The sequence below is a fragment of the Bos indicus x Bos taurus genome, chromosome 19 (assembly GCF_003369695.1).
Source record: "Bos indicus x Bos taurus breed Angus x Brahman F1 hybrid chromosome 19, Bos_hybrid_MaternalHap_v2.0, whole genome shotgun sequence".
In the NCBI taxonomy this organism is placed as follows: domain Eukaryota; kingdom Metazoa; phylum Chordata; class Mammalia; order Artiodactyla; family Bovidae; genus Bos; species Bos indicus x Bos taurus.
The window spans coordinates 48,208,292-48,235,463 of record NC_040094.1 but is presented as its reverse complement, the minus strand read 5'-3'; the positions used below and the strand labels follow the sequence as shown (position 1 = coordinate 48,235,463).

Below are 27,172 nucleotides of genomic sequence, written 5' to 3'. Positions count from 1 at the left end.
TTCTTCTGTGGATTCTTGCTACCTAGTTCCAAAGAATAGCAAGAAGAGGTAAGAAAGCCTTCCTCAGCGATCAATGCAAAGAAATAGAGGAAAACAACAGAATGGGAACGACTAGAAATCTCTTCAAGAAAATTAGAGATACCAAGGGAACCTTTCATGCTAAGGCTGTGATCAGATTACAGAGTAATTGGAAGACCTGGAGCGCAGGCCCCTCTGTGGACACACCCAGGGCCCACAGACCTTTCAGAGCAGCAATGGTGCAGGCGAATAACTACATCTGGGCAAAACCAGCAGGACCTCATTTCTTCTTTGTTTCTGTGCTTTGCCTGAGCTCCACTAGGTAATATTAAAATAGGGCATGGCAGGAAAATGGGGCAACTGTCAGTTCAAATTGCAGCTGCTTCCAGAGCATCGTCCTGCCTTTTCAACAGATAAGCAGGATAGCCTAGAGTCAATCCTTCCACAGGACGACTCTGCCATGCGGCCAGGTCAGACAAACACCAATTGGTTATCCCCGCTCAGTGAAATCCACAGTACTGAGCCTTGCTGACCTCTGACCCCAAGAGTTCCCCGTGTTAATTGGACTGAGCAGCTCAGAAATTGCATGAGCGAAGATTATAATAAAGTGGCTCTTTTCACATTTTATGTAGTGCTGTGTGTTTCCATTTGTAACCTCTTATTAAAATCCCCTACTTAAAAAAAAAAAAAGATTCCACTGCTTTTTAAAACCAAAAAACTTGTTAAAAACCTATTAAAATTCAGACATCAAAATTTTTTAAATTTTCAGTTGCGAGATGTGATTATTCAGAGGCATACCTACATTAAGTATAATTTGTAATTACCACATTTCATCATAAAACCTCCTTTTGTTTTACTGTTACATTGCTTTCTTTTTACAGAATTATAAATCACTGGTGTCCAAGACACCGTGTTGGGTGGTATGGGGCGATAGTGATGAATAAACTGCCTCGCTCCCGCCCTCGGGTAGTTCATAGTGTTGGTAAAATAAGACATCACATGAATGCCTGCAGATCAAGATAGTATCTGATGAGTGTGATAAGAAGGCAAGGGAAACCTGGGAAACCTTCCTGGAGATGCTGATTTTCAGTTGGATATTAGGGCAGGTACTGGGGAGCTGGGAGTGGGGGGTGGGGAGCCAAGGTAGGGCAGAGGTTACAGGCGGAAGGGACAGCTGGAGTCAAGGAGAGGCACCCTGGGGAGCAGGTCAGCGGGCCAGTTTCCCCGCAGCACAGGAAATGTGCATCAGAGCACCCCCTGGGGGAGGGCGTGGTGGTGCTCACATCCCCCCACAGCCCTTCCTCAGGATCAGGAGGGCACCCTTCTTGCTCCCTGATGCTGCTCTCAGACGACCGCTCCCCTGGCTCTGTTGGACATGCCATCCGCTGGGGCTTGTGCTCTTTATTCCACCATTCCCTCCTGCCTTCATCCTTGTTGTCTCCTGGCCACTCTCCCCTCTTCAGTGAGGACCGGGCGTGGCTCCCTTCCTCTCCACCCCATCTCCTGAACTCTGGTCGCAAGCATGGATCAGCAGTCTCCAACCTTTTTGGCACCAGGGACCGGTTTCGTGGAAGACCACTTTTCCACAGACCAGGGGCCGGGGGATGGTTTGGGGATGATTCAAGCACATCACGTTTATTGTGCTCTTTATTTCTAACCTGATGCCACTGCTGATCTGACAGGAGGTACCTGTCTGTGGTCCAGAGGTTGGGGACCCCTGGCCTAGATGAGTTCAGCATCTACCTGGGTGATCCAGCCACACCCTGCCTCCTCAGTTCCCCAAGCATCTTAAAGGTCCCCCTCCATCCCTCCCTGCTACCCTCCCCAATGCCACATCCTAATCGGCATCACCAGATAAAAGTTCTCCATCTCTAAAAATTACTGATCACCACCAGCCTTCCTGCTCTTCTGCTCAATCACTTCTACTGTGACACTTCTTCCCACGGGGAACCTCTGGTTCACTGGTTCCTCTCCCTTTGCCCTCTTATTGCCCCCTCTAGGTAAACTTCCCTTCCCAAGCAGACTGTGTTCTGTGTTTGATCCTCTTTACGTTGCCTTGCCCTTTGTTTTGTTTCCATACCTCTCTGACAAAATCCTGCTCATCCATGGTCTCTGGGTCTGCACCCAAGCCACTGAAAACTGCACCGCCCTCCCCTCATTGCCATTCAGTCATCAACCTCCCCACCTCTGCTCAGGAGCCCACCTCCTAGCTCTCTCCTCACTCCATCCATAGTCCCTTCCATTCCTACACCTCCCACCTCTGTACCAGAGCCTTCCCATCTGTGTTTAATAATGACCTAATCTCTCAGGGCTTCCCTGATGGCTCATATGGTAAAGAATCTGCCTGCAGTGTGGGAGATCTGGGTTGGATCCCTGGGTCAGGACGATCCTCTGGAGGAGGAAATGGCAACCCACTCCAGAATTCTTGCCTGGGAAATCCCATGAACAGAGGAGCCTGGAGGGCTACAGTCCAGGGGGTCACAAAGAGTCAGACACAACTGAGCAACTAACCAAGCTTCCTGTCTAAAACTTGAGCAGAACAGACCTTCCTTGAGTCCACATCCCCTCCACTTATTTCTTCTCCCTCACAGTCAAGGTTCTTAGGAGAATCATTTACTCTGATTGACTCTGTTTCCCCACCTCTTACTCACAACGCAACCCACTCCAACCTGGCTGCCATGCACATCATTCCACAGAAATGGCTCTTGATCATATGCCTTCCACTTCTGTGGTGCAGAAGGGCTCCTGTGGTCCTCACTGTGCTCGACCTCTCGGCAGCTCTGACTCATCTGGCCACTCCACACTTCTTGAAATGCTGTGTCCCTGAGCTTCTACGAAGCCACAGTCTCCTGATTCTCTCCTGGCTTCTGCTCCTCCCTTCTCCAGTCCTGGGATTCTTCCAGGCTTGCTTCTCTTCTCACTCTACACCTGGGAGTTAATCCTGGTTTTCTGTCACAGGCTTCTTAGGCAACAACGATGACTTCTTTGCATCTTCTTCTCACAATAATATTTTCAAATGCATAAAATAAGATGCACTTCCTATTCACAATGTAACCCACTTCACTCTGGCTGCCCATCAACAGGCCCAGTGCTAAAGTTCCCAGCCTGGCCCTTCGTTCTTTTTTTTTTTTCTCCTGGCTGCACCACACAGCATGTAAGATCTTAGTTCACCAACCAGGGATCGAACTCATGCCCCCTGCCATAGACATGTAGAGTCATAACCACCGGACCACCAGGGAAGTCCCTGTCAGCTCTGTCAGGGCAGTCTTTGAGTCCTTATTCTCATATTCCCAACAGAAGTAGCTATGTTGCCTTTTCCATTGGAGGTCCCTGTTTGTGTAACTGTATGCTCATCCTAAAGCACCAAGTGTGAGATAAGAAATTTCTTTTAAAATTTATCTTACATTGACTTTACTGAGTTGATCACTGATCTCTCATTGTTACTTGATGATATCATGAAGAGAAAGATTGTTTTTTTAATATTTATTTATTTATCTGGCTGTGCTGGGCCTAACTTACTGATCTTTGTTGCGTCGTGAGGGACCCTTCATTGCGGCATCCATGTTCTCTAGTTGTGGCTCGTGGGCTTCCGTAGTTGCAGGGTGGGGACTTAGTTGCTCTGTGGCCTGTGGGATCTTCCCAGACCGGGGATCGAACCTGTGTCCCTTGCCTTGGAAGGTGGATTCTTAACCACCGGACCACCAAAGAAGTCCCGGCTAAGACTTTTTAATCTAAAGAAACGAATGTCTATGATGAACCATACAATCGAAGACCAGCAGCATTCCCCAAAAGTACCTCATTTATCCCAGCAGCCCTGAAAACACCTGCACTTCTACATCTCTAGTGCTGCTCCATCTCCCTCCAGTATTTTACCAAGAGCTTCTAAACACACAGAAAAGCTGACAGAACTGTACTATGAATATCCACATCCCCACCACCTCGATACCACAGTGCTGACACTTTGCTGTACTTGTTTTATCACGTATCTAGCCCCTTATCCATCCGTTGAGACATCGTGTGTTTTGGTGCATTTCAAAGTAAGTTGCAAACATCAGTACTCTACCTACTTCCCCCTGAAAAAAACTTGAGCGTAAGATGTTATGGAAAAACCCAAACGAACTTTTTGGCCAACCCAATACATCGTTCTGGAAAAAGGAATGGCAGCCCACTCCAGTATTCTTGCCTGGAGAGTTCCATGGACAGAGGAGACTGGTGGGCTACAGTCCATGGGGTCATAAAGAGTCAGACACGACTGAACGACTAACACATACATACATCATTAGCCAGAGTTGAATATTTGTTTACGGTTTTTGTGATTTGATTTGTTCTATTTTTTCCCATTTTTTAAATTTTAGAGGTAAAAATTACCTGCAGTGACTTATACAGATTTTAAGAGTAGTATTTCATGAGTTTTGATAAATGCTTGTAACCATATAACCTGACCCCCACTGAATTTCCATTATCCCATGCCCCTTTCCAGTCAATTCCTGCCCCATCCCTCAGAGGCAACCACTATTCTGCATGTTTTCACCATAAATTAGTTTTGCCTTTTCCCATTTTTTTACACTCTTTTCAGTTTAGCTTTTAAGTCATTTCAGACCCTTTTTAGAAATAGGTGGAATATAGATTCTAAACAGATGAGCTAAATAAATGAACCTATTCAATAATTAAATTAAAATTACATACAAGTTACAAATTACAATATTTTCCCAAGATAACAAAGATTCTTTCTAAACGATAATATGTAGTTGGAGAATATTTGTAGAATCTGGCAGGTACATCTGGAAATGTAAATTAATACAGCATTTCATTAATACAGTTAATACAGTTTGGGAACAAAAATTTGTAAATCTTTGTGATACTGTTAATCTACCAATATAAATTCCCACTTCAGGAATAAAGAAATAATTGATGATGTGCATGAATACATAAGAATATTCATCATAGCATCATTTACCACAGAAAAAGTTGGAAGCAACCTAAATGATCAACAGAAATAATTACGACAGAGCCGTACAATGTGAATATATTGTAAAGACAAAGAGAACTGTTAAGAAAGAATAAACTTTACTTAGTGGTTTGTTAGAGTAACATTTGTATTGTGATTCTGAAATTATTTCCTGTGTATTGCAGAGTAAAAAATTAATAAATGTTTTAATATGACTGAGGAATAAAGATTTTAAATATGAGAGAGAAAATAAAAGGAAGGGAAAACCCCATAAAATATTTAATTTTAACTTTAAATATTTCTGCGAGCTCATAATTTTTAAAATACATATTTCTAATTAATTTCACCGAAAAGACTTAGGAACACTGTCCCTCTGTTTGCAATGAATGCACATAGCAAGCAGATATTGATTTCTAAAAAGCTTTCTAAACTAGAAGGAACCAGAGCTTACTGGGAAAACAACTGATTCTAGGTCTGAGCCAGGTAAAGTCCACAGTTAGGCTATGAAATTTTACTGTACCCGAAAGCGAAGAAGTGCTCAGAGATTCAAGTCAACAGCAGACTAGAATGAATTCCCATTCACCACTGCTAGTATAATTTGAGCCTCAAAAAATGTGATGAGATAATTAAATAAAATATGCCCGTGAGACCACAATGATGATAACAAACAAGTAAACAAACAAGAAGGGAGGAAAGGAAAGTTCTTCTTTAGAGAAGAATACCAGCCAGTAATTGTAGAAGAAATGATAGAAAAATCATCATTTTGCTACTTTGATGTAATTATCAATTCAGTCAAAGCACATCAAAAGATGCTAAAATTATTGAATAAAATGTGTAATTAATAGGCTATTTAGTGTCAAAGAATCATCTGATAGATTACCTACTAATTACAAAAGGGAAAAATTCACTTTTATATTAAAAAATAATATTAAAAAAAAAATCTAGCAGTCAGAAATCTAGCAGTCAGCTCCTTACCCTAGAGACCAAATAGTGTTGTTTTGTGCTGAGGTGATGTTACAAAAATGGATATCACCACCTATGCAATATTCTTACCCAAAATGATTAACCCCCAATTTTATTATGAGAAAGCTTACAAATCCAAAACACACAACCTTCTACGAGGCTGAGACTTTTCAAACAGAAAAAATCATGAAAAGACAAAAAGGGCCGAGAATTAAAGAGACGTAACAAGTGCGCATGCAACTGGTGGATCTTCATTGGATGGTAGATCGGAACAAACATTTTGGTGACAGTTTGGTTTGAAGATGCTCTACATATTAGGTGATGTTATGGAACTATTAAATTCTCTTGGGTAGGATAACAGTATTGTGGCTTTGTAGGAGAATGGCTATTTTGAAAGGAGATGCATGTTGAAGTATTTAGGGGTAAGAGTATCATGAAGTCCAGTCACTTTTAAATTGTTCAGAAAAAGAATATATATATTAATTATATATATATATATAGAGAGAGAGAGAGAGAGAGAAAACAAATTGGCAAGGTGAAGGGTAATGGATGTTATTTCTATTGTTCTTTCAACTTCTCCATAGATTTGAAATTTTTAAAAATAAGGTTGAAAAAATTGTAGAAAGGTATCTATGGATGCAATGTATTGTTAAGTGACAATGTAAAGTATGGTTCAATTCTATGGCTGTGAGAAGAAACATTTATGCAGATACATAAACATATGTGTAGGATAATGTTAGCTGCTATAACAAAGGGACCAAAAATGTGATGACTCAATCAAGACAGAGGTTTATCTCTTACACCTATGATGGCCCAGGTTGGCTGAACCAGATCAGAAGGCATCTCTCCTCCACTAGGACTCACAGGGATTCAGGCCTGTGATGTTTCTGATTAACACATGACTTTCAAAGCTGTTGCCTTTCCAGCTGAGGTGCAGGGCCAGAGATGATCTCTGAAGTAGGCTGCACACATCACTCCCACTTCCACCCCATTAGGGAGTCTTTCCTCCCAGGGCAACACCTCGTTGCAGGGGAAACTGAGTCATTGAGTTTGAGGTGGGTGGCACATCCCAGCTGCAGCTCTCATCACTTGAGCAGAGATTTCAGTGGAAAGCTAGCAGTCTCCAACAGAGTCATTAAAAAGGGGTCTGAAACAACACAGACCAAGCGATTTTCAGTTTTTATTCCAAGGTTAATGGAGCTTTGAATGCTTCAAAATTTCTCTCTTTGTCTTTAGTTTTCCATTATGAACATGCATTTTTCTTGCAATAAAGGAAAGACTTACATTTTATGAAAACAAGCCATTGAAACTACAAAAACATCATTTCACTGGCAAATTGGCTGGATGCTTCATTTTTTTCTCCCTGAAAGAAACATACAAGCTAATCTTAAATACCACAAATACCACATTAAAATGACAGCTTTCAACTCAGAAACCTTCAGTTGGACCCTATTCTCCAATGCATTGATTCTCCATCCTTTGCTTGAATCTCAGAGACCCCCACGATGTGTGGGGGACTGTGCCAGCCGGCTATATTTCTTACCTCTGTTCCCCACGCCCTCTGTTCTGGCCACGTGCCTCACTGAGAATCACACCACGCATGTCACTCCATCCACACCTTGGCTCCTGTGCTGACTCCAGCCAAAGCCAGTTCCTATCAGTCTTTCATAGCAAATACCACCTAGAAAATACCACCTCCTCCATGAAGCATCCCTTAACTTCTCGTGTTCTTTTTTTCTTTTTTTGCTGTGCAGGCCTCTGAAATTTAGAATCGGTACCACCCAATTTATCACTTAACTAAACATTGTTTTGCTAGTACAGCTAGTACTGTGCCTCTCCCATTGCAAGCATGGGCTTTCCAGATGGAGCAGTGGCAAAGAATCCACCTGCCAATGCAAGAGATGGAAGAGATACAGGTTCAATCCCTGGGTTGGGAAGATCCCCTGGAGGAGGAAATGGCAACCTACTCCAGTATTCTTGCCTGGGAAATCCCATGGGCCGAAGAGCCTGGCAGTCCATGGAGTTGCAAAGGGCTGGACAATACTGAGCACACACACACACTGCAAATGCCTTATTTGTATGTGGGGGCTGAAGACACAGTAGGTACATACGATGTTTTTCAATTAAATGTTTTATGACTTATTGTTTCGAGTAGGAGGTATTTTTCATGGATGACCTCCACTTAAGCGCCATCTTTCACATTCTTCAGATGCTCCTCTCACAGAGGGCAGTCTCAGTGTGCTACAGAACACTATATTGGAATGTTCAAATTTTTTAAATCCAACAATTTCCTGGCCACATGCCACTTTCTCACTCACTGCCCACCACACAGAACTCCATCTCAAAGAACACTACATTCGTTTGTCCCCCAAGCATGAACATGTATGGTTACCACCCATGTAAACCAACCATGATTTCATTTCCCATGAGGGATTCAGCTGCGTTTAAGAAATACTAGCAAGTGTCATAAAACAGGTCACGTTTGCCATTTCAGTAGCTTGCAAAGCTTTCACCCAGAGGCCCTTCCCCAGGGGGATGTCTCGTAAACAAGAAGCAGGTTCTACTAAAGACCAACAATGCCTCTCCTTCAGAGAGCAGCCCCAAAGGTGATCAAAGATTATGAAGACGTTAACCCCTAAGGCCACTGTTGCTCTCAGGTCAGTGTCTCAGACAGGATCATTCTAAATTGCTAGCATGAGAATCAGAAAAGATGGCAGACAGGAGCATATTCTCTATAGCTGTTGTTGGTGAAGACAATGGCTCATGAAATTCATGTACATGACAGCCCAGCTGACTCCCAAAAGCTTCTCCTGCTGAGTCTGATCTCGTCCAACCCCACCTGGCAGCCACGTCTTCAGGTGGGAGACACAAACGGGGTGAAGAAGCGGTGGGATTTAGGTGAGTGATACCCAAGTTCAAATCCCACCCCCCCCAAAATTACTAATCTATTCTTTACTGTTGTTCAAGTTTACAGTCCTGGTAAGCAATTTCAAAATCGTCCTGCACACGGGAAGCACTTTGCTGCCCTTGATGGTGGTTTAGCTGTTAAGTCGTGTCCGACTCTTATGACCCCATGGACTGTAGCCCACCGGGATCCTCTGTCCATGGGATTTTCCAGGCAAGAATACTGAAGTGAGTTGCTATTCCCTTCTCCAGGGGATCTTCCCAACCCAGGGATTGCTGCCCTGACAGTTTTTTTTTTTTTTCCCCCTAGAAGAGAAAACATTTAGCCAGCTTTATGAGACTGCATAGAACCTGCTAACTTTATATTTCTTTAATTCATAAAGGTACGCATCCTGTCCAGAATGCTATTGGGTTGGCCAAAAAGTTCATTTGGGGTTTCCCATATGATGTAATAGAAAAACCGGAATGAACTTCTTGGCCAGTGCTATATTTATACAAGCTGCCCTCAATTTTCAAAGGCAGTTTTTATGTTTGAGGCACAGTAGGAATGTGGACTTTGGGGACAACGCTCGGAAGACACACGTTTGCACCCACAGTCCCCTGGCCACCCTTCCTGTGTCCTTACTGTTTGAGTGTCGAGTTTCACGACCTTGATCCTTCTCTTTCACAATCTCATGAGAATGCTTTATTTCAAATGTAACGAGCACACTGCCTTTCTCTGGCACCAGCCTGACACTGTTCTTTGCCTGTTTTCTTATTCACAGCAAGTCATGTCCTGATCTCTACACTAGGTCATAAGATCCACTCAGCTCATCCATCACATGACACTGGCTACAATGGGATTTGCACACATCAATCAGAATTCAGCAATGGGAGGGAAGGAGGGAGGTGGCATACCAGTTGAGAACCAGCTCCTTAGGTCTTGGAAATGAGCCATCAGGCAAGAGCTGGAAAATGACTTGATCCTTTCTGTTCCTGATGACTTCTGTCTCCTTGCCCTTCTGATCATCTCTGTTCAGTGTCACCTTGCTGTTTCAGACTCAACATCAGTAGGTCCTTGTCTAGAGATCTAGTCACTCTCACATCCCTGAGAAAATGTATCCCACTTCCCAACTCTTGGGTCTCCACCTTCTAGAAGGTCTAACCAGAACCATTATAATGTTTCAAAGTCCTACTTCAGTGCTCAGTGCCACTTCCATACCCTAAGGTAAATTCCTCCTTTTTCCTGTATGAGTTTTTCTCTGAACTTTTTTTCTTTCTTTTTTTTTAAATTGGTTTGATTTAGAATTTTTTATATTATTTATTTGGCTGTGATGGGTCTTACTTGCAGCATGCAAACTCTTAGTTGCAACATGTAAAATCTAGTTCTCTGACCAGGGATTGAACCCTGGCCTCCGGCATTGGGAGCATGGAATCTTAGCCACTGGATCACCAGGGAAGCCCCTTTCTGAACTTTTGAGAGATTCTAGCTCTGACTAAGGTAATATCTCAACTTTATTATGGACGATGCCCAAAGAGCAAGGTGGGGAATCTTTGAAAAATGTTAATTACAAAAATCATAATACCCTATATACAAATTAATTTCAACAATAGTTTCTTTAATTAACATGGTTTTCTTAGGACTCTTTTCAAACTACCAAGAGAGAATCTAATGTCTACACATGTATTATATAGTCTAGGCTTTTCAGTTTTGTTTGTTTGTTTGTGTTTCATGTTTCAGGCTTTGATTTTGAAAGACAGAGCTAGTTTTCTTCCTCTTAAAGGAATAGCAATGTGCTGTTGCCTCCACCTCCGTGTGACATTTCAACATAGGAATACAAGGGAGAAGAAATGAAAATTGTAATTGCTCTTTAAAATTGCAAGAGGAGGAGACACTTTTAAAATCAGCTTTAAATCAGTATAATTTAATTATTATCATCTGATAATCTTTCAATGTTAAATATTTTCCATTAGAGCTTTATTGTCTGAAAGGGAAATTGTACCATATTTTTCTTAAGGCTAGATAAATGTCAACTGGCTATTTATGTCACAATCATAAATTATACAGCCTTTGGAAGAAATCAAGAGTCTGGTATAGGACTTGCCACACCTTGCTGTCCATTGCTCTTTGAAATATGTGAAAACCCATTAGAATTTCTCAGAGGGGCTTACGGTTTTGGTTTCAACAGCAAGCAGTTAATGTTCAGTAGTTAGCTAGTTAATTGTTTAAACGGCTTAACATGAATGGCTAATTGCAAAAGCCAACGCTTACAGGGCACTTCCTCAGTGTTCTAAGTGCAACAAACATATCTTAACTCATTTCATCCTCACAGAACCACCAAAAGGAAGGGACTATTGTTCACACATGAGAAAGCCTGAGAGGCAAAGAGATGAACTAAAACTAACCCTATGTCACGCAGTCACTATGTGTGACAGTGAGGATTCACTCCCAGCATGCTGGGCTACAGAGTCTTATATATTAATCTTACATTTTATTGCCAGAATGAGTTACTACAACTTCTTTCACCCAAGGCTCATCCTCCTTGGATAATATAATGGGCTTGCCCGAGAGAGGATGCATGAGAATGGCTGAGTACGTGACAAGACACAAATGAAAACACAAAATGTTGAAGTGATTGGCTTAAGATTAGTCAATGAAGCAAGCAGGAAAAGACTCAGCACTGCATTTATAAGTATTCTAGTTCTTTCCATTGTGGTTTTAGTTTCCAGCTGACAAAACACTCACTTTCAGCTGTAATTTCTGGACCCAAGAGTGATTATCATACTCGTAATATGTATGACTGAGTTCCTTTGCTGTCCACCTGAAACTATCAGCTATATTCCAATATAAAATAAAAAGTTAAAAAAAAAAAAGAAAAAAGAGGGATTCACAACTGGAAGTCAGGTTGATAGAACCAGGAACCAGAGAAAGATGTATTTGAAAGGCAAATGCATGATTCCAAACATAATTTTGTTGTTGTTTGTTGCTTAGTTGCTAAGTTGTGTCCAACTCTTTTAGGCATGGTTTAACTGGCCAAACTTTCTTTCACGTTTGGTGCTGTTAAAGCAAGAGGTACAAATGAATGGGGGAAGGAAGGATAAACATGGCTTAACACCCCACCCAATTAAGAGTCTCTTCACCAACTCCTCTGGACTCACCACCGCCTGGGGCAAGCAAAAATTCTCGTTCTGGCTGAGGATGATGGGGAGAGACCCACCAGCAGCAGTGGGCACTATTAACTGCTCTTGATGCTGTAACCATGGATACTGGTCGTCTTAGCCCAGAGCATCTTTCCTACCTTTCCATTGGCTGAAAATAGATGTGTGAGCAGGCTTCTCCATTCACTAATGTAAGTGTGTGGAAGTTTGGTCACATGCTCACTGATGTTCTTCTTGCCTATGACCGTCTTAGGCACTATCATTAAAATTTGCCCACATTTCCTTCTCTGAGAATGGGAAGCGTATTTCATGCCCAGAAATGACCTCATGTTTCATCTTTGACATTTCAGAATCATTATCAAGGATTTCTATTAAATTCCAGATTCACAAGGGAAAAGGGAGAACAAGCAACTCATTATGTCCTTTCCTTCTTCTCGTCCCTTTATCTGAGGGTGGTCTGTTTTCTGAAAATGCAGAGAGAAACAATAATTATTTGTTGGAAGGCTGTCGCCAGGCTCTAAGTTACCAAACATGATTTATAATCCAGAGAAGAATGATCTGTCCACCTGTAGATTTGTACTGACTTCCCTGTAGAAGACTGACAGGTAGGGGACTTTTTTGAGAGCTGAGTTTGTCTTACGTTGCACCCAATAATTCAAAGCTATTCAGAGTATTTTCCTGAGTCAGGTGGCTTGAAATGAAAATGCCACAACTGTCAGCGAGAACAGGGAGCAAGATCAATACAAATTGCCACCACTGGAGAGGCATGGGGGCATTAATTTAGCACTCTGTGTCGACAGAGGAATACATTTTCAGAGGACTTGCCAGTACAGACCGTTGTGCAATGCAGGAGTATTTAGTGACCCTTTCCCTGGGAGGAGGGGAGGCAATCCTTTGGTTTTATTTGCCATGGAGCATATCACCTATCAAATCATATGAACACCAGGACCTAAGACCGTAAGGCAGGACTTAAATCACCTTCAAGACCAAGTTTCTCCTAATTATGTATTTTTTTTCACTCTAAGTGTGGCCAAGTATGATAATTGCTCAGTCGTGTCCAATTCTTTTGCCACTCCTTGGACTACAGCCCACCAGGCTCCTCTGTCCATGGAATTCTCAGGCAAGAATACTGGTGTGGGTAGCCATTCCCTTCTCCAGGGGATCTTCCCAACCCAGAGATCAAACTCAGGTCTCCTGCACTGCAGGCAGATTTCATTGCGTCTGTAAGGCTGTGTTAAGATATTCTGACACCACGTGAGTCATGATTTGTCCATGCATAGATTTATACTGACTTCTTTACAGAAGACTAACAAGTAGGGTCTTTCTTAAAAGATTAATCTATCTTATGTTGCACCCAATAATTGAGAGTATTAAACTGAGGTCTCATTTATTCAGTCCCAACACTCGTCTCTAAATTTCCTTTTCATTGTCAACTATATGATTAACATAAGGAATGGTTCTTCCTCACCCACACTGGAGTAGTTCAAATAACAAATATCAAGAAGTTTAAATGCATGGATGCTTTCATATGCAGCTTTTAACATGAGCTGTTTATTGGTCATCCAATTACTTAAGGGTCAGGAATTCATTCTTTTCATAATGTCATACCAAATAGACTCATTAACTTTGCTATTATTTCTAAATTGCTACACCCAGTCCATGAAAATCTGACTGGCGAAAAGGGCACATTGAGCAGGCAGGACACTCCGATGTCTCTGCTGGGAGGTTGCTGCATTTGGCTTGTCTCTTTTTCCTCTGCCCAGCAAAGAGGACCTATTGATCACTGATACTCAGATCTGACCTTTCATTTTCGGTAGAGTTCTGCTGATGAGGATGCTCAAGCCGAACCAAGATTATCTGCCACAAGTTCTGCTTGTAAGACCGATTCTAGACTTCCGGCAATTGACCAAACCTCAGTCAAGCAGAAACATAAGAGTACCATGACTCCCAAGAAATTAGAGAAAGCGGGCCCCAGCAAACCCCCTCCAGGTGAGTGGCAGGTTTATCGAAATTCACAAAATCTAAAAGGTGAGTGATGGTTTTCTGTTTTGTTTTGAAATTCACAAGCTTTTTTAAGCCTAGCATCACACCAAGGACAACAATCAGATAGGTGGTCTGATAACAGACCAGTGTTTTTCATGTGGCTCATTCAGGTTTTGGAGGGTTTGATGATCTTCCGCTAGTGATCAGATTCATTTTGGAGAACATCAGGTTGAAGAGGTGTGAAGTAGGCAGAGTAAGGGTCTCCACTGCCCGTGCATTCTGCCCACTCACTGCCTTTGTGTGGCACTGGCTTAGAATGGCTGCCCTTTCACCTTCGTCACACTTCTAGGAGGATAAAGGCATTTGGCCCCAGGTATCAAGTTTTATGACTCAATCCAGAGCATGAAGGGAAGCTTTCAAATGCATCTGAATGGCATAATTTACTGCCGAGAAAGAGAGTAATAAAGTCTTCTAGTTCTGTGGTTGTCCTCTCTGGGGGGAAACAAGGGGGGCCTTGATAAATCCTCCCCTTTGTGCAATTTGGTAAATAATTCACTCTTTAGCTGCCTTTGAAGCAAAGACCCATCCTCTGCTTCAGGCAGGAGCGACTTAATAGTATCCAGAGAGGGGATAAATGCAGCCGGAAGTTTAGAGTCCCTCAGGCTCATCTCCATTAGAGCCAACATCTGTAGGACAAACTTGATTCCTCTGAGGAACTGATGTGGAAGTTGGGATAGCCAGGCAAAAAGGCCCGTCTTCTGCTTGCAATGGAATGGAAACGATCCAGATTAACTGCCCAAGAATTCGTAAATAGCATGCAATTTGTTTAAAAGCACAATGACTTCCTAATCCTAAATAGCTCCTGTTCTGCAACCACCCATCCAGTTAAGTCTGGATGCATTTTTAGACAATGGCAGCTCTCAGATTAACTAGGCATATTTCATAGCTTTAATGAAGTTGGAGAAAAAAATTGACTTCTGAAATGATATCCTTTCAGGAAAAGCCCCAACTCCTTTTCCTAGTTAATTGGCCAAATTTTCTTTTACCTTTGGTGCTTTTAAAGCAAAAGGTACAATGAACGGGTGAAGGAAGGATAAACATGGCTTAACACCCTACCCAATTAAGAGTCTCTTCACCAGCTCCTCTGGATTCACCACCGCCTGGGGCAAGCAAAAATTCTCGTTCTGGCTGAGGGTGATCGGGAGAGACCCGCCAGCAGCAGTGGGCACTATTACCGCTCCTGGTGCTGTAACCACAGATATTGGTTGATGCTGTATAACCCAGAGCATCTTTCCTACCTTTCCATTGGCTGAAAACAGACGTGTGAGCAGGCTTCTCCACTGTAATGTAAGTGTGTGGAAGAAGTTCGGTCACATGCTCACTGATGTTCTTCTTGCCTATGACTGTCTTAGGCTCCATCATTAAAATTTGCCCACATTTCCTTCTCTGAGAATGGAAAACCTATCTCATGCTTAGAAGTGACCTCATGTTTCTTCCTAGTTAACAGCTGCTCATTTTGAAGTGTTTTAGTAGGAATTAGGTTTTTAATTCAACTGTTTAAGAAGGAAATAGGGCAGATAAGATCACTCCTCAAATATCTCAAATACATGCTGTCATGGATCGAACTGAGGATATCTTTTTAAAAATTGAATTTAAATAATGGAACTGTAGTCACTCGTTATAATTTTTAGCCTTCTTGCTAAAACCGGGTAGCCATTTGCATGCTGTGTTTTGTCCTTTGCAGAGATAAATCATTCAAATGGACAATTCAGGCCCATTCCACGTTTGGTTTGTTTGATTAACACAGATGTTCTTCCAACTGAGCGAACTCCATATGGAACTTACAACACTTACAGGAAAGGAAAATTAACTCACTTTCCATTCTATAAAACCTCAAATTTGAGGAATTACTAGACTGGAAAGCACCAAGGTATAGACAAGAGAGCCAAGTTGGCAGAAGGATAATTATTTCACCAAATAAGAGATGTTACTTCCCCAATGGCTCAGCAGGTAGAGAATCTGCCTGCCATGGAGGAGACATGGGTTCGATCCTTGGGTCAGAAGATCCCCTGGAGAAACAAAGGGCAACCCAATCCAGTATTCTTACCTGAGAAGTCCCACAGAGAGAGGAGCCTAGAGGACTACAGTCCCAAGGGTCGCAAAGAGCTGGACACTATGAGTGACTAAGCAAGCAACACTTGGAGTAAAAGCCTTTAAAAACCACCTTGATTAAAAAAAGAAAATCCACCAGCTTAAAAATAATAATACAATAAATAAATTTTAAAACACCAGCTTTATTATCACATTATAGCTCTAGGCTGTGTCCGAGCTCTATGCAACCATGGACCGAGCTCTATGCAACCACAGGACCACTGTGGCCCAGCCATCCAGCGAGCATAAAAACCCTGCTGATTGATGTTAGTTACTATAGCAAATGGGGTTAATCAGGTAAACTAAAGGTAGGGTCTTGGTGTGTTGGGATCCACTCATTTTACATGTGTAGTCTCACCCACAGAATTCCCTTATCAGTCCAGGGAAATGAGAGCCCATGGACAAGGCAATAACTTAAGCTGAGTTTATTCAGGCAAAGTTGAGTCCAGTGGTGGTGATAACTCAGAACATTCTGATAAATACCCTGCTATAGTAGAAAGAGAGGCGTGGGGACCTAAAGTATCTAGGACACAGCCATCCAATTCAGTGGGTAAATTCACAAGCTCCTGCTTTCCTTCACCTCTGTGGGGAAATAAGTTTCTAAAGCATTTTGGGGGCCACCCAAAGATTGCAGTGAGTTACCAAAACTTGCCATGTCAGACCTGAGTTCTACGCAAAACTAATTCCATTAAGACAGTGGAATTCCTTTGCTCAATAGGCTAACATTCCATACTGTGTTATGCCACACTTTTCCTGGATAAAATAATTCAGCTGGGGAATGTGGCTTGACTTACATGCAAACCTATGTAGTGACATTCCGTTATAATCCTTATATGTGAATTATCATCTGGAACCCCTAAAACGGCTATTTACAAGAGAGGAACCACTGGTACCCGCTACTAATAGATTTATAACCAAGAAGGTCTCAGATTTTCATTGTACTTCACACTCTGTTAGGAGGAATTCGTGCATTTTAAATTAATTCATATATTCCATGGAACTGTTTCTAAATGAGTTGGCTTATGATTCGCCTTTTCCCCTATCTCCATGCAGTTGTGGGCAAGTGCTTTAGCAACAAAATGCTTGGATTAGCATCTGGGCCCTGTTTCTCATTTGCTGTGTCCCTTTGGGAAGTAACTTCTCTGTGCCTCAGTTTCCTCATCTGTAAAATGGCAGAGCCTGGGAGTCAGAACAGATCCTACCTGCTAGCATAGCTGGGAGGATTCAGTGATAAAACATTCTCAACCATTAGAACAGCCTCCAGCACTATAGCTCATACATGATAGCTCAGTTGGTAAAGAATCTGCCTGCAATGCAGGAGACCCCGGTTTGATTCCTGGGTCGGGAAGATCTGCTGGAGAAGGGATGGGCTACCCATTCCAGTATTCTTGGGCTTCCCTTGTGGCTCAGCTGGTAAAGAATCTGCCTGCAATGTGGGAGACCTGGGTTCGATCTCTGGGTTGGGAAGCTCCCTTGGAGAAGGGAAAGGTTACCCATTCCAGTATTCTGGCCTGGAGAATTCCATGGACTGTATAGTCCATGGGGTCACAAAGAGTCAAACACGACTGAGTGACTTTCACTTTCACTTCACTAAGGTATCCTGCACACAAGAGCTTTATTCAGTAAGGAGAATGGACTAGAAATTTTGTTTTGTCTTTATGTTAACTCCTCCCCCCTCCTCAGTCTTCTTTCCCTTACCAAAAATCAGAGTTGTACTTTTAAACACCTAACACAAACACAGGCACAGACACTTTTACTACACCCTGAATTTTCAAAGCATAACACCAAATGGAAAAAGATGAACAATCAGAAAGCATTCACCAAGCCAGAGATTTGCTTTCCCTCCAAAAAGACATGAAAAACTCAGGCGGCAAGTCAAGACTCAGCTGGGTCTGACATGCAATCGATTCAGAAATCCTATTTCACAATCAAGGTGAACATGGATGTGGAGTGAGAAATAAGCCTGGCCCAGTTAACATATTCTTCTTTCAGAAGCAGGGGGAGGAGGCGTGGGGATTAACCTTTACCAAAGGCCCAGTCTGTACCCAGGATCTGAGTCCTTCCATCGACCTGTATGAACCAGTGGGAAGCAGAGCAGACAGCAGGCCTATTGAGTGCACTGAGCTGTAGGGGCCACCGGCTCCTGGACTCCTGCCTGTTCCCAGAAAACCTCCCAGCCCCATCCTGACTTGGACAGGAGCCGCCTCTCCTTTCCAGGACATGTAGAGCCATCCAAAGGCCATTGTGCTGTGGGGGTATGACACCCAGAGTCCTAAGACGCTCCTGACCCCCAGTGCCAGGCTCATAGGAAGTAAAAGCCCTCTTCTGCCCTCTCCTCTCACCCGGAGCCCCGGCACAGTCCCTCTCGTTATGTGCCAGGAAAAGTGATCTGGATGGAGTCCGGTGAGCCTGCTTCCAAAATCTTGCCCTTTAAAACAGAGCCAAATGTTCTGATATTCTCCTCACTTCTTATTGAGTTCAGTGTTAGTCATTACCAGATACAGATTTGTAGGAGTAGCAAGACCTAGTCAGCCTAAGAGTGGGCTTATGATGGAGACTAAAACTAAGAAAAAGCAGCAAACTCATATTTTAAAAGGTACACCTCTAAGACAACTGTGGTCTCTGTTGGATTGGGAAATATTCACTTGAAGAGCAGCCAGGAAGAGAAATTTGAGGGCAAATCCCAAATCTTCATAACTTACCTGGCAAGTCAGTTCTGTTGAAGATTCCCTGAGAGGCCAAGATGAATGGGTTTCCAGGCAAGTCCAGCGGCGTCCAACAACTTTCCAAGCTGTCTGCCCAAGTTAGAAAACAACTGACATAAGCAAATGCTCCTATATTTATAGACTGAATCCGAATTCTCAGTCCATGTATGGTAATGCTCCTAAATGAGGGGCGCAGGTATCACAGAGCCTGGAATTTGAAGTCCTGGTTCAGATTTCTGGTCTACTTCACCCTATAAATATAAACTGGCAACTTCTTCAATCTCAGTTTTCTCATCAGTAAAATGGAGTTGTTACCAACACCACAAGGTAGACGTGAGGAGTAAAATCCTGGGTATAGACTGGGCTTTAGGTAAAGGTTAGGTAAAGGTTAATCCCAAAGACCCCCTCTACTTATGAAGCCTGCTCCCAACACCATAGGCCGCTCCCAGGTTAGCATCTCTGTAAAAGAATAGCTCAACCAAAGATATTTTAGTTTGAGATGTGACAGGTCATAACTTGATCATTTAAAATGTTTAACTCTTTGATTATCAATAAAGTCATCCATCTATACCTCCAGGACCTATGGGATATTAGCAACACATTCAACTCTCCCCCACCATCTCAGAGCACATGGCACAAGGGGCCTTGGTTTTCCTGCCCATCATGCATTCATTCAGCACTTCACTATTCACTTACTGCCTGCTTATCTGCCAGGCAGCACATAGATACTGGGGATACAAGACTCAAACACACAGGACCTGCCTTCCAGGGGCTCCCAGCCTAGTGGGAGGGTGGGACACCAAGACACCCTGGCCAAGGTAAGTTCTAAGGATGTGTTGGGAGGGGCCTGTGGGGCAAAAATTCCTGAAGGAGGGGATTTAGCCAGGGCCAGAGGAGGAAGGCGGAGAAGGCAACGGCAAGTCACTCCAGTACTCTTGCCTAGAAAATCCCATGGACGGAGGAGCCTGGTGGGCTGCAGTCCATGGGGTCGTTACGAGTCGGACGCGACTGAGCGACTTCACTTTCACTTTTCACTTTCACACAATGGAGAAGGCAATGGCAACCCACTCCAGTGTTCTTGCCTGGAGAATCCCAGGGACGGCAGAGCCTGGTGGGCTGCCATCTATGGGGTTGCACAGAGTCGGACATGACTGAAGCAACTTAGCAATAGAGGAGGAAGGTGGCTTCCCAGGTGGCTAGGGGTAAAGAACCCGCCTGCCAGTGCAGGAGACACAGGTTCAATCCCTGGGTCAGGAAGATCCCCTGGAGAAGGAAAGGGAAACCCACTCCAGTATTCTTGCCTGGAAAATTCCATAGACAGAGGAACCTGGCGACCTACAGTCCATGAGGTCGCAGAGGCAGACAGGACTGAGCGAATGAGCACAGGAGATTAAAGCAGGAAAGGTGCACCCAGCAGAGGTGCTGAAGACACAAAGGTGTGGAAGAGAGGATGAGGGAGGGGAGAGAGAGAGGACAGACAGACAGACATGGAGAAACTACAATGAGTCTAGGGGCTCACAGTATCTCCAGACAAGGAACAGGGGCATCACCTGAGAACTTGTTAAAAATGCGAGAACCCCAGCCCTGCCTTACTGACTCAGAACCCGCATGTAACAGGCTCTCTGGGAGATTGGTGTGCACAGGTTGAGTATGAGAAGCTCTGGGTCAGGATCAGGCTACAAGTTAGGAAGTGTAAAGTTGATGCCCTCCAGGTAAGCAAGGACCCGGCTCCAGAGGGCCCTGAGTGTCATGCTGGAGGTGCTGGAGCAGCGGGCTGAACAGGGAAAGGGCTCTACCAGATCAGCATTGTTAGCAGCTGACCGTGCCCAGGGAAGGGGGTTGGCAAGGAGGGTGAAGGCAGACAGAAGCCAAAAGACCAGACTACCCACAACCGCAGTGGCCCCAGAGAGACCTGAAAAGGGCTTGACCTGGAGCAAAAGCAGAGGGAGAGGGTCTGGGCCAGAGGGATGTTTAAGGAGGTAAACCTGGCAGAATTTGGTAAGGGTCAGGAATGGGGAAAAGGAAAAAGGAGGAATCCAAGAGATCTTGGTTTCTGGCCCAGAAAACTAGGCCAACGGCAGCTGCCTTTGCCAAGGCTGAGAAATCAAGGAGAAGGCAAGGCTTATTCTGTGGCTGCTGTCTTCAGGAACATCCTAGTCAGGCCAGGAGATGCCAGGAAGCACCTGCTTACCCAGGTCTGCTGCTCAGCAGAGGACTCCCGGCCACCAGGAAGAAGCCAAGGGCCGGCAGTGAGTAAGAGGTGGCTGAAACCACAAGAGTGTCTTCCCTGAGAGAGTGGACGGAGTAATGAGAGAGATGGTGCAAGAACAGTTGAGGAAGGAAGGGAAAGACAACTACAGAGAAAGGTTCCAAGAAGTAGGAGCCACTCTGGGAGCCGAGAGGCCTTTGAAAATGGGTGGGTAAGCTCCTATAGCGCTTTCAAGAACTTAAGGATTAGAGCCCTCCATTATAGGTAATGGCTCCAACAATGGCGTCTTAGCTCTGGAACCAAGTTCAACCGCAGCATTTCCCGAACTCCTCTGTTGCTAAGAATCGCCAGGGAGGTCCTTAATAAAGCACACACACCTGAGGCCTGTCCTGACTCAGAGCCTGTCTCTCCAATGAAGGGGCCTGGTTTTTTAACAAGCTCTATAGGTGATTCTCATCATACGTTGGGCCACTGTCTCATTGCCTTGCTTCTCAAACTTTAAAATTCTCCAGAAATACCTGGGAACCTCAATAAACTGCCGGTTATGATTCGGTAGGTTTGAGTGGGCAGGAAGTCTGCATTTCTAGGCAGCTGCCAGGTGACAGCCACACTGCTGTGGTCTCAGGACCACCCTGGCAGGAACAGGGCTAGAGAGAACACCTCTCTCATTTTGCAGGCAAGGAAACAGGTTCTGAGGCGGTAAGCCGTCAATCCAAGGTGACCCAGCTTGGTGAGCACCAGAGCAGAGAGATATGTCCTGCCTGAGGGGGGTCTCTCTGAATCGTGACTCCATCAGACGCCCATATTCTGCCTCCAGCAAGGATGGCAGATTGAGTGTGAGGTTAGCAAACAAATCATTAACTTCACCTGGACCCCTCCCTCCTGTCCACCTGCTTCTTCCTGCTTGCTCCCTCTCCCTGCCCGTGAGCCCACCAGGATCTCTCTGGTCCTTTCTCTTTTCCCCCAAGCCTCCCCTCTGCAACAGAAAGGCCAGATTAGGGCATGACCACAACCTCCCAACCGGGGTGGGCAGCTGGAAGATCAGGGGAGAGAGGCTTACCTAAGTGAGACCCCGTGGACCACCATATGTTGCGGCCAGAACAGCTAATTAGACTGGCTGTGGGAGAGGAGAAGGGCCCGGGAGCTTCCACATGGGAACTTAGTGGGGAAGAACTTTCCTGCATCTGTCGAGGACGCCGGAGACCACTGGCGGGGAAGGGGAGTGGTGGTGATATCACTGCCCTGCTTAACTCTTCAGCGACTCTGAGACCCGAGCCAGGCGCCTCCCGGGCAGGAGCCGGGCACTCGGAGATGCCATCCACCCCTCAAGAATGATTTTTGAGTTTTGATTCATTCTCAGCCTTTTGAATGTCCTTTCCCCCGGGCAAGTGTTACCTCCTGACCGCTCTTTTTCTTTCGTGCAGGTGACAGCAGTGAGCACCCACTGTTCTGTGTTGAATATTCCCCTTACTGCTCCGTCTTTGCTTTCTCCCCTGTCCCGCAGCCCAGTACCAATTACTGCTGCCTCCTCCTGCCACTACTGCCACCCGCCTCCCCAGCGGCGGGCCAGGTCACCCCACCACACGTCCCTCCAGCCCCCTTTCCCCCCTTCCTGAGCCCCTCTCCTTCCTCCCTGGGCCCCGTGCCCGAGTCTCCAGCCACCCTGTGCTACTTCCCCATCTCCAGCCCCAGGCCCACTGAGACCCCTGTGCTGTGCCTGCCCAGCCCCCGACGGCCCAGTAAAATTTACCTGGTGTGGTAAGTGGCCCTCGGCAGGGCGGGGCGCACAGCACAGTGGAGCCGAAGAGAAGGGGGGAACCTCAAGCTTCCGGAGGGCAGGTGGACGAGAGGGGGGACCACGGCTGGCCAGTGTGGTGCGTCGGGGGCACAGGAAGACCAGACAGCTGCGGCCACTTCACTCAGCCTTCTCCTAGCACTCGAAGGAGTGAGCGACAAATAAAATCCCATCCTTCCTTTCTCAGTCTCTCTCTCTCTCTCTCTCGAGACTCATTTGATTTCTTCATGCCTGTGTCTGGCACAGTTTGGATCATAACCGCCAGAAACCCAGCAGGCCCCTCTGTGTCCGATGGTAGTCCTGGAGGTGTGACCATGCCCTCAGAGCTGGCCCTGAGAGGGAGGCATCAGGGACAGGACCGGGTGGGGGATGTCCTCGCTGGATGTGAGAGCCGGCTCAGGACCACACCGCGGAGGGACAAATGAAAGGCCTCAGTCACTGTTTATGTTTTCTTTCCTGACTACTTATTAGGCCCTACATCTCTCCAAATCAAAAAAATCCCACCTCCTGGGTCCCTAAATAAAACACATTTATGGTCCATAATTAAGCTTTCATTAAGATCTCCTCTGGGGATGTGAGACAACACACATTTCCCAGCACACTCAGACCAGCAGACAGACACGGCCTATTATTTCTGACTGTACAGAAGGCTGCCTATTCTACCAGGGCAACATCGGCTCTTGTGGTTAAGCTGTAATTCTGCCCATGATCCAAAAAAAGCAATAAAACCTTTTCAAAAGGCATCTCTCAGGCACAATCCTAGGCACTGGGCATTAAAGTGGAGATAGTGTGGGGGAGGGGTACAGGTTCAGGAATTGTATTTCCCTCTCCACCTTTCTTTTTCACTTTGTCTATCCAGAGCTGTGTCTGCGTATACAGTGATGTGAGGAGTTAAAGGATGATCAGGTGCATGGAATTAACATGGGCCACTTAAAAGGACGAGGTTCTCAGTTGTCAGGGGCCTTGGTGGGGGCGGGGGGTTGTTTTTGTAGGTCTTTTCCTTCTCTTGTGTTTCCTGCCTAGAGAAGTTTCTCCAGTATTTGTTGTAAGGTTGACTTGAAGGTGCTAAATTGTTAACTTTTAAAGCTTTTGACTTCTCCGTCAAATCTGAATGAGCGCCTCACTGGGTAGAGTATTCTTGTAGTTTCTTCTGTTTCATGGCTTTAAATGTATCATGCCATTCCCTTCTAGCTTACAGAGTTTCTGCTGAGAAATCAGCTGTTAACCTTCTGGGTTAACCCTTGTATGTTATTTATCATTTTCCCTTGTTACTTTTAACATCTTATCTTTGTCTTTAATTTTTGTCAGTTTGATTAGTATGTGTTTCAGTGTGTTCCTGCTTCAGTTTATCCTGCCTGGGACTCTCTGAGTTTCCTGGACTTGACTGAAGTTCTATTTCCTTTCTCATGTTAGTGAAGTTTTCAGCTATTATGTCTTCAAATATCTTCTCAGATCCTTTCTCTCTTGTCCTTCTAGGGCCCCTATAATGAAAATGTTGGTGTTTTTAATGTTATCCCAGAGGTCTCTTAGGCTGTCTTCATTTCATTTTCTCTTTACTCTGTTCTGCAGTGTTGACTTCCACCATTCTTTCTTTCCCTCAGTTATCCTGCTATTGATTCCTTCTAGTGCATTGTTCATCTATTTGTTTCTTCTTTAGTTCTTCCAGGTCTTTATTAAATGTTTCTTGCATCTTCTCAATATTTGACTCCATTATTTTTCCCAAGATTCCAGATCATCTTCATTGTCATTGTTCTGAATTCTTTTTCTGAAAGGTTGCCTATCTCCACTTTATTGTTTTTCTGGGGTTTTATCTTGTTCCTTCATCTGGGACATAATCTTCTGCCTTTCCATTTCTGTGATTTTCATTCTGGAGGCTGCAGGATTATAGTTCTTCTTGCTTCTGGTAGGCAAGGCTATCTAAGAGGCTTGTGCAAGCTTCCTGATCTGAGGAACTGGTGGTGTGTAGAACTCAGTCTTGCTCTGGAGGGCAGGGCTGTGCTCAGTAAAACTTTAATCTGCTTGTCTGCTGATGGGTAAGTCTGTGTTCCCTCCCTGTTAGTTTTTTGATCTGAGGCAACCCATCCCTGGAATCTGCACGCTATATGGTAGAGCCAATGGTGATCTCCAGGACGGCTCATGCCAAAGGGTACTTCCTATGACTGCTGTGGCCAGTGCCTTTGTCCCTGTGGTGAGCCATTGCCAACCCATGCCTCTGCAGAAGACCCTCCAACACTAGCAGGTGGGTATGGTTCAGTCTCCTGTGGGGTCACACTGCTGCTTCTCTGAGTCCTGGTGTACACAAAATTTTGTGTGTGCCCTCCAAGAGTGGAGACTCTGTTTCCCCTGGTCCTGTAATCAGATCCTGCTAACTTTTACAGAGAGATTTCCTGGGGATTCCTAGTCCCTTTGCTAGATCCGCAGGCTGGAAAGCCTGACATGGGGCTCAGAACCTTCACAACAGTGGGAGACCTTCTGAGACACTAGTGTTCACCCGTGTCTGGGTCGCCCATCCAGACTGGGCCTTGATTTTATCATGACTGCACCCCTCCTACCATCTCACTGTGGCTTCTCCTTTGACTTTGGATGTGGTGTATCTTTTTTGTGTGTGTGCCAGCATCTTCCAGTCAATGATTGTTCAATAGTTGTGATTTCAGTGCTTTCACAGGAGGAGGTGAGTGCACACCCTTCTTCTCCACCATCCTGAACTAATCTCCAGTCGTCAGGGTCTTGTATAAATATAAGATTTCTACTTTTTTTTTTTTTTCTTTTGCTGGTCAAATTAAGAACTCTTCAGTCAAACAATTGGTGCCCCAGCAATGTCAAGACAATTGAGGCAGACGCCTCCTATATAAACAGCTGTTTGATTTCTTTGCTACTGGAGGCATCCCTTTGCCCAGATACTAGAAGGAATGGGTTTTATGGTGCCCAAAGCAAGCCACAGTCTTCCCAAAATTCACTGTCAAACTTCAGGGTGATGGGTTGCCTGGCAACAAAACTTCTGAACACAACTTGCTCCATCCTCTGTAAGGCAAAGGCTCTGTCTTACTACCTGGAGAGGAAGTTATATTTCACCTTTTAGTGTCAGTATAATTTAGTCTTCCTAAAAATTAGTATATGTAGCATGCTATCATGAAGATCATCTTAGGAAGGCCCCCATGACCTGAACTTTTGTTCACTTTGGATGTGAGGAAGGTGATTAGGAACTGGAATCCATGTGCTGATACATACAAACTAGGCACTTTGTGTGCTGCTAGCCTGTCCAACTCTTTGTGATCCCATGGACTGTAGCCTGCCAGGCTCCTCTGTCCATGGAACTTTCCAGGCAAGAATACTGGAGTGGGTAGCCAGTCCCTTCTCCAGGGATCTTCCCAGCCCGCAGCTTGAACCCGGATCTCCTGCGCTGCTGGCAGCTTAGGTCACTTCACTTGTAACTGCAGGTGCAGATGGAAAAGAAGGAGCAGTTCATAAGACTTTGCCTTCCATAGAACCTAAAGGATATCACAGGGAAGAAGTCAGTGGTGCAGCCAAGTTAGATTATAATCTTTAGGCCAAAATGTCTTACTCAGCTTTGTGAGCCCTTGGATTATTACAGAGAAAAGGCATTTGTTGAACAAATTACAATAAAAAGAGTTGCTATTTGTCTTTTGAATTTTATAATAGGATTAAAGAAGAGAGCAAGAATTACACAGGAGTAAAGGGTGCTGAATAAGTTATTCTCAACCCATAAAGCCTGCATAATAATATGTTTCTGGTCAAATTTGGTTCTCTCAGGGGAGTGACTTCAGATTTCCAATTATTATTGGTACTATTATTATCACTGTTTATGGCAGAAGCAGCAGTTACCATTTTTAGCAGGTAATAAGCACCAGACACTGAGTTAGACCATTTACCTACATTATTGCTAAACCTCACGATAACTCAAAAGGATGCGAATATTCCCATTTTACAGTTGCAGATACTGAGATACAAATGCCCAAAGTCAGAAGAATCTGGCTTCATTACCAGCAGTGTTTTCTTCACTGCCAGACCTGGTCAAACAATCTCTAGTTTTTTCAGTTTTATTACTTTAGTTTGCTGATAACTCAATTAGAGGAGACATGGTTATGGAAATCATTCTGGAAATCACTTAAGAGAGCTGATGCTTTGAAGAAAGTACTCTTTTGAACAAAACAGACTAATCTGTTATCTTGGGTGTTCAGCACAAGGGAAAAAATGGTTCTACTTTTGGAATTACCCATAGTTTTCAGCTGAATGCATCTTCTCAAGCCCTATAAACCATACTAAGTGATTATTACTTGTCCTGCAAGAGAGTTTGAGAAAACACACAGGCTGGCTAAGACAGGGTCCTCATCCTTAAG

The 27,172-nt window shown here is 44.4% G+C and overlaps 1 protein-coding gene across 3 annotated transcripts in view; it reads left to right on the top strand.

Annotated features, from left to right (window-relative positions):
- The window catches only part of MARCH10 (membrane associated ring-CH-type finger 10), a 102,823-nt gene that overhangs the window by 35,357 nt on the left and 40,294 nt on the right, over positions 1-27,172 (top strand). For all 3 annotated transcript variants that reach the window (XR_003506838.1, XM_027518400.1, XM_027518399.1), the window contains exon 4: positions 13,789-13,960. Coding sequence is in view for 2 of the 3 variants with exons in the window: in XM_027518400.1 (XP_027374201.1) it covers positions 13,789-13,960 (172 nt within the window). In the remaining variant the exon portion in view is untranslated. The remainder of the gene's footprint in view (positions 1-13,788; positions 13,961-27,172) is intronic.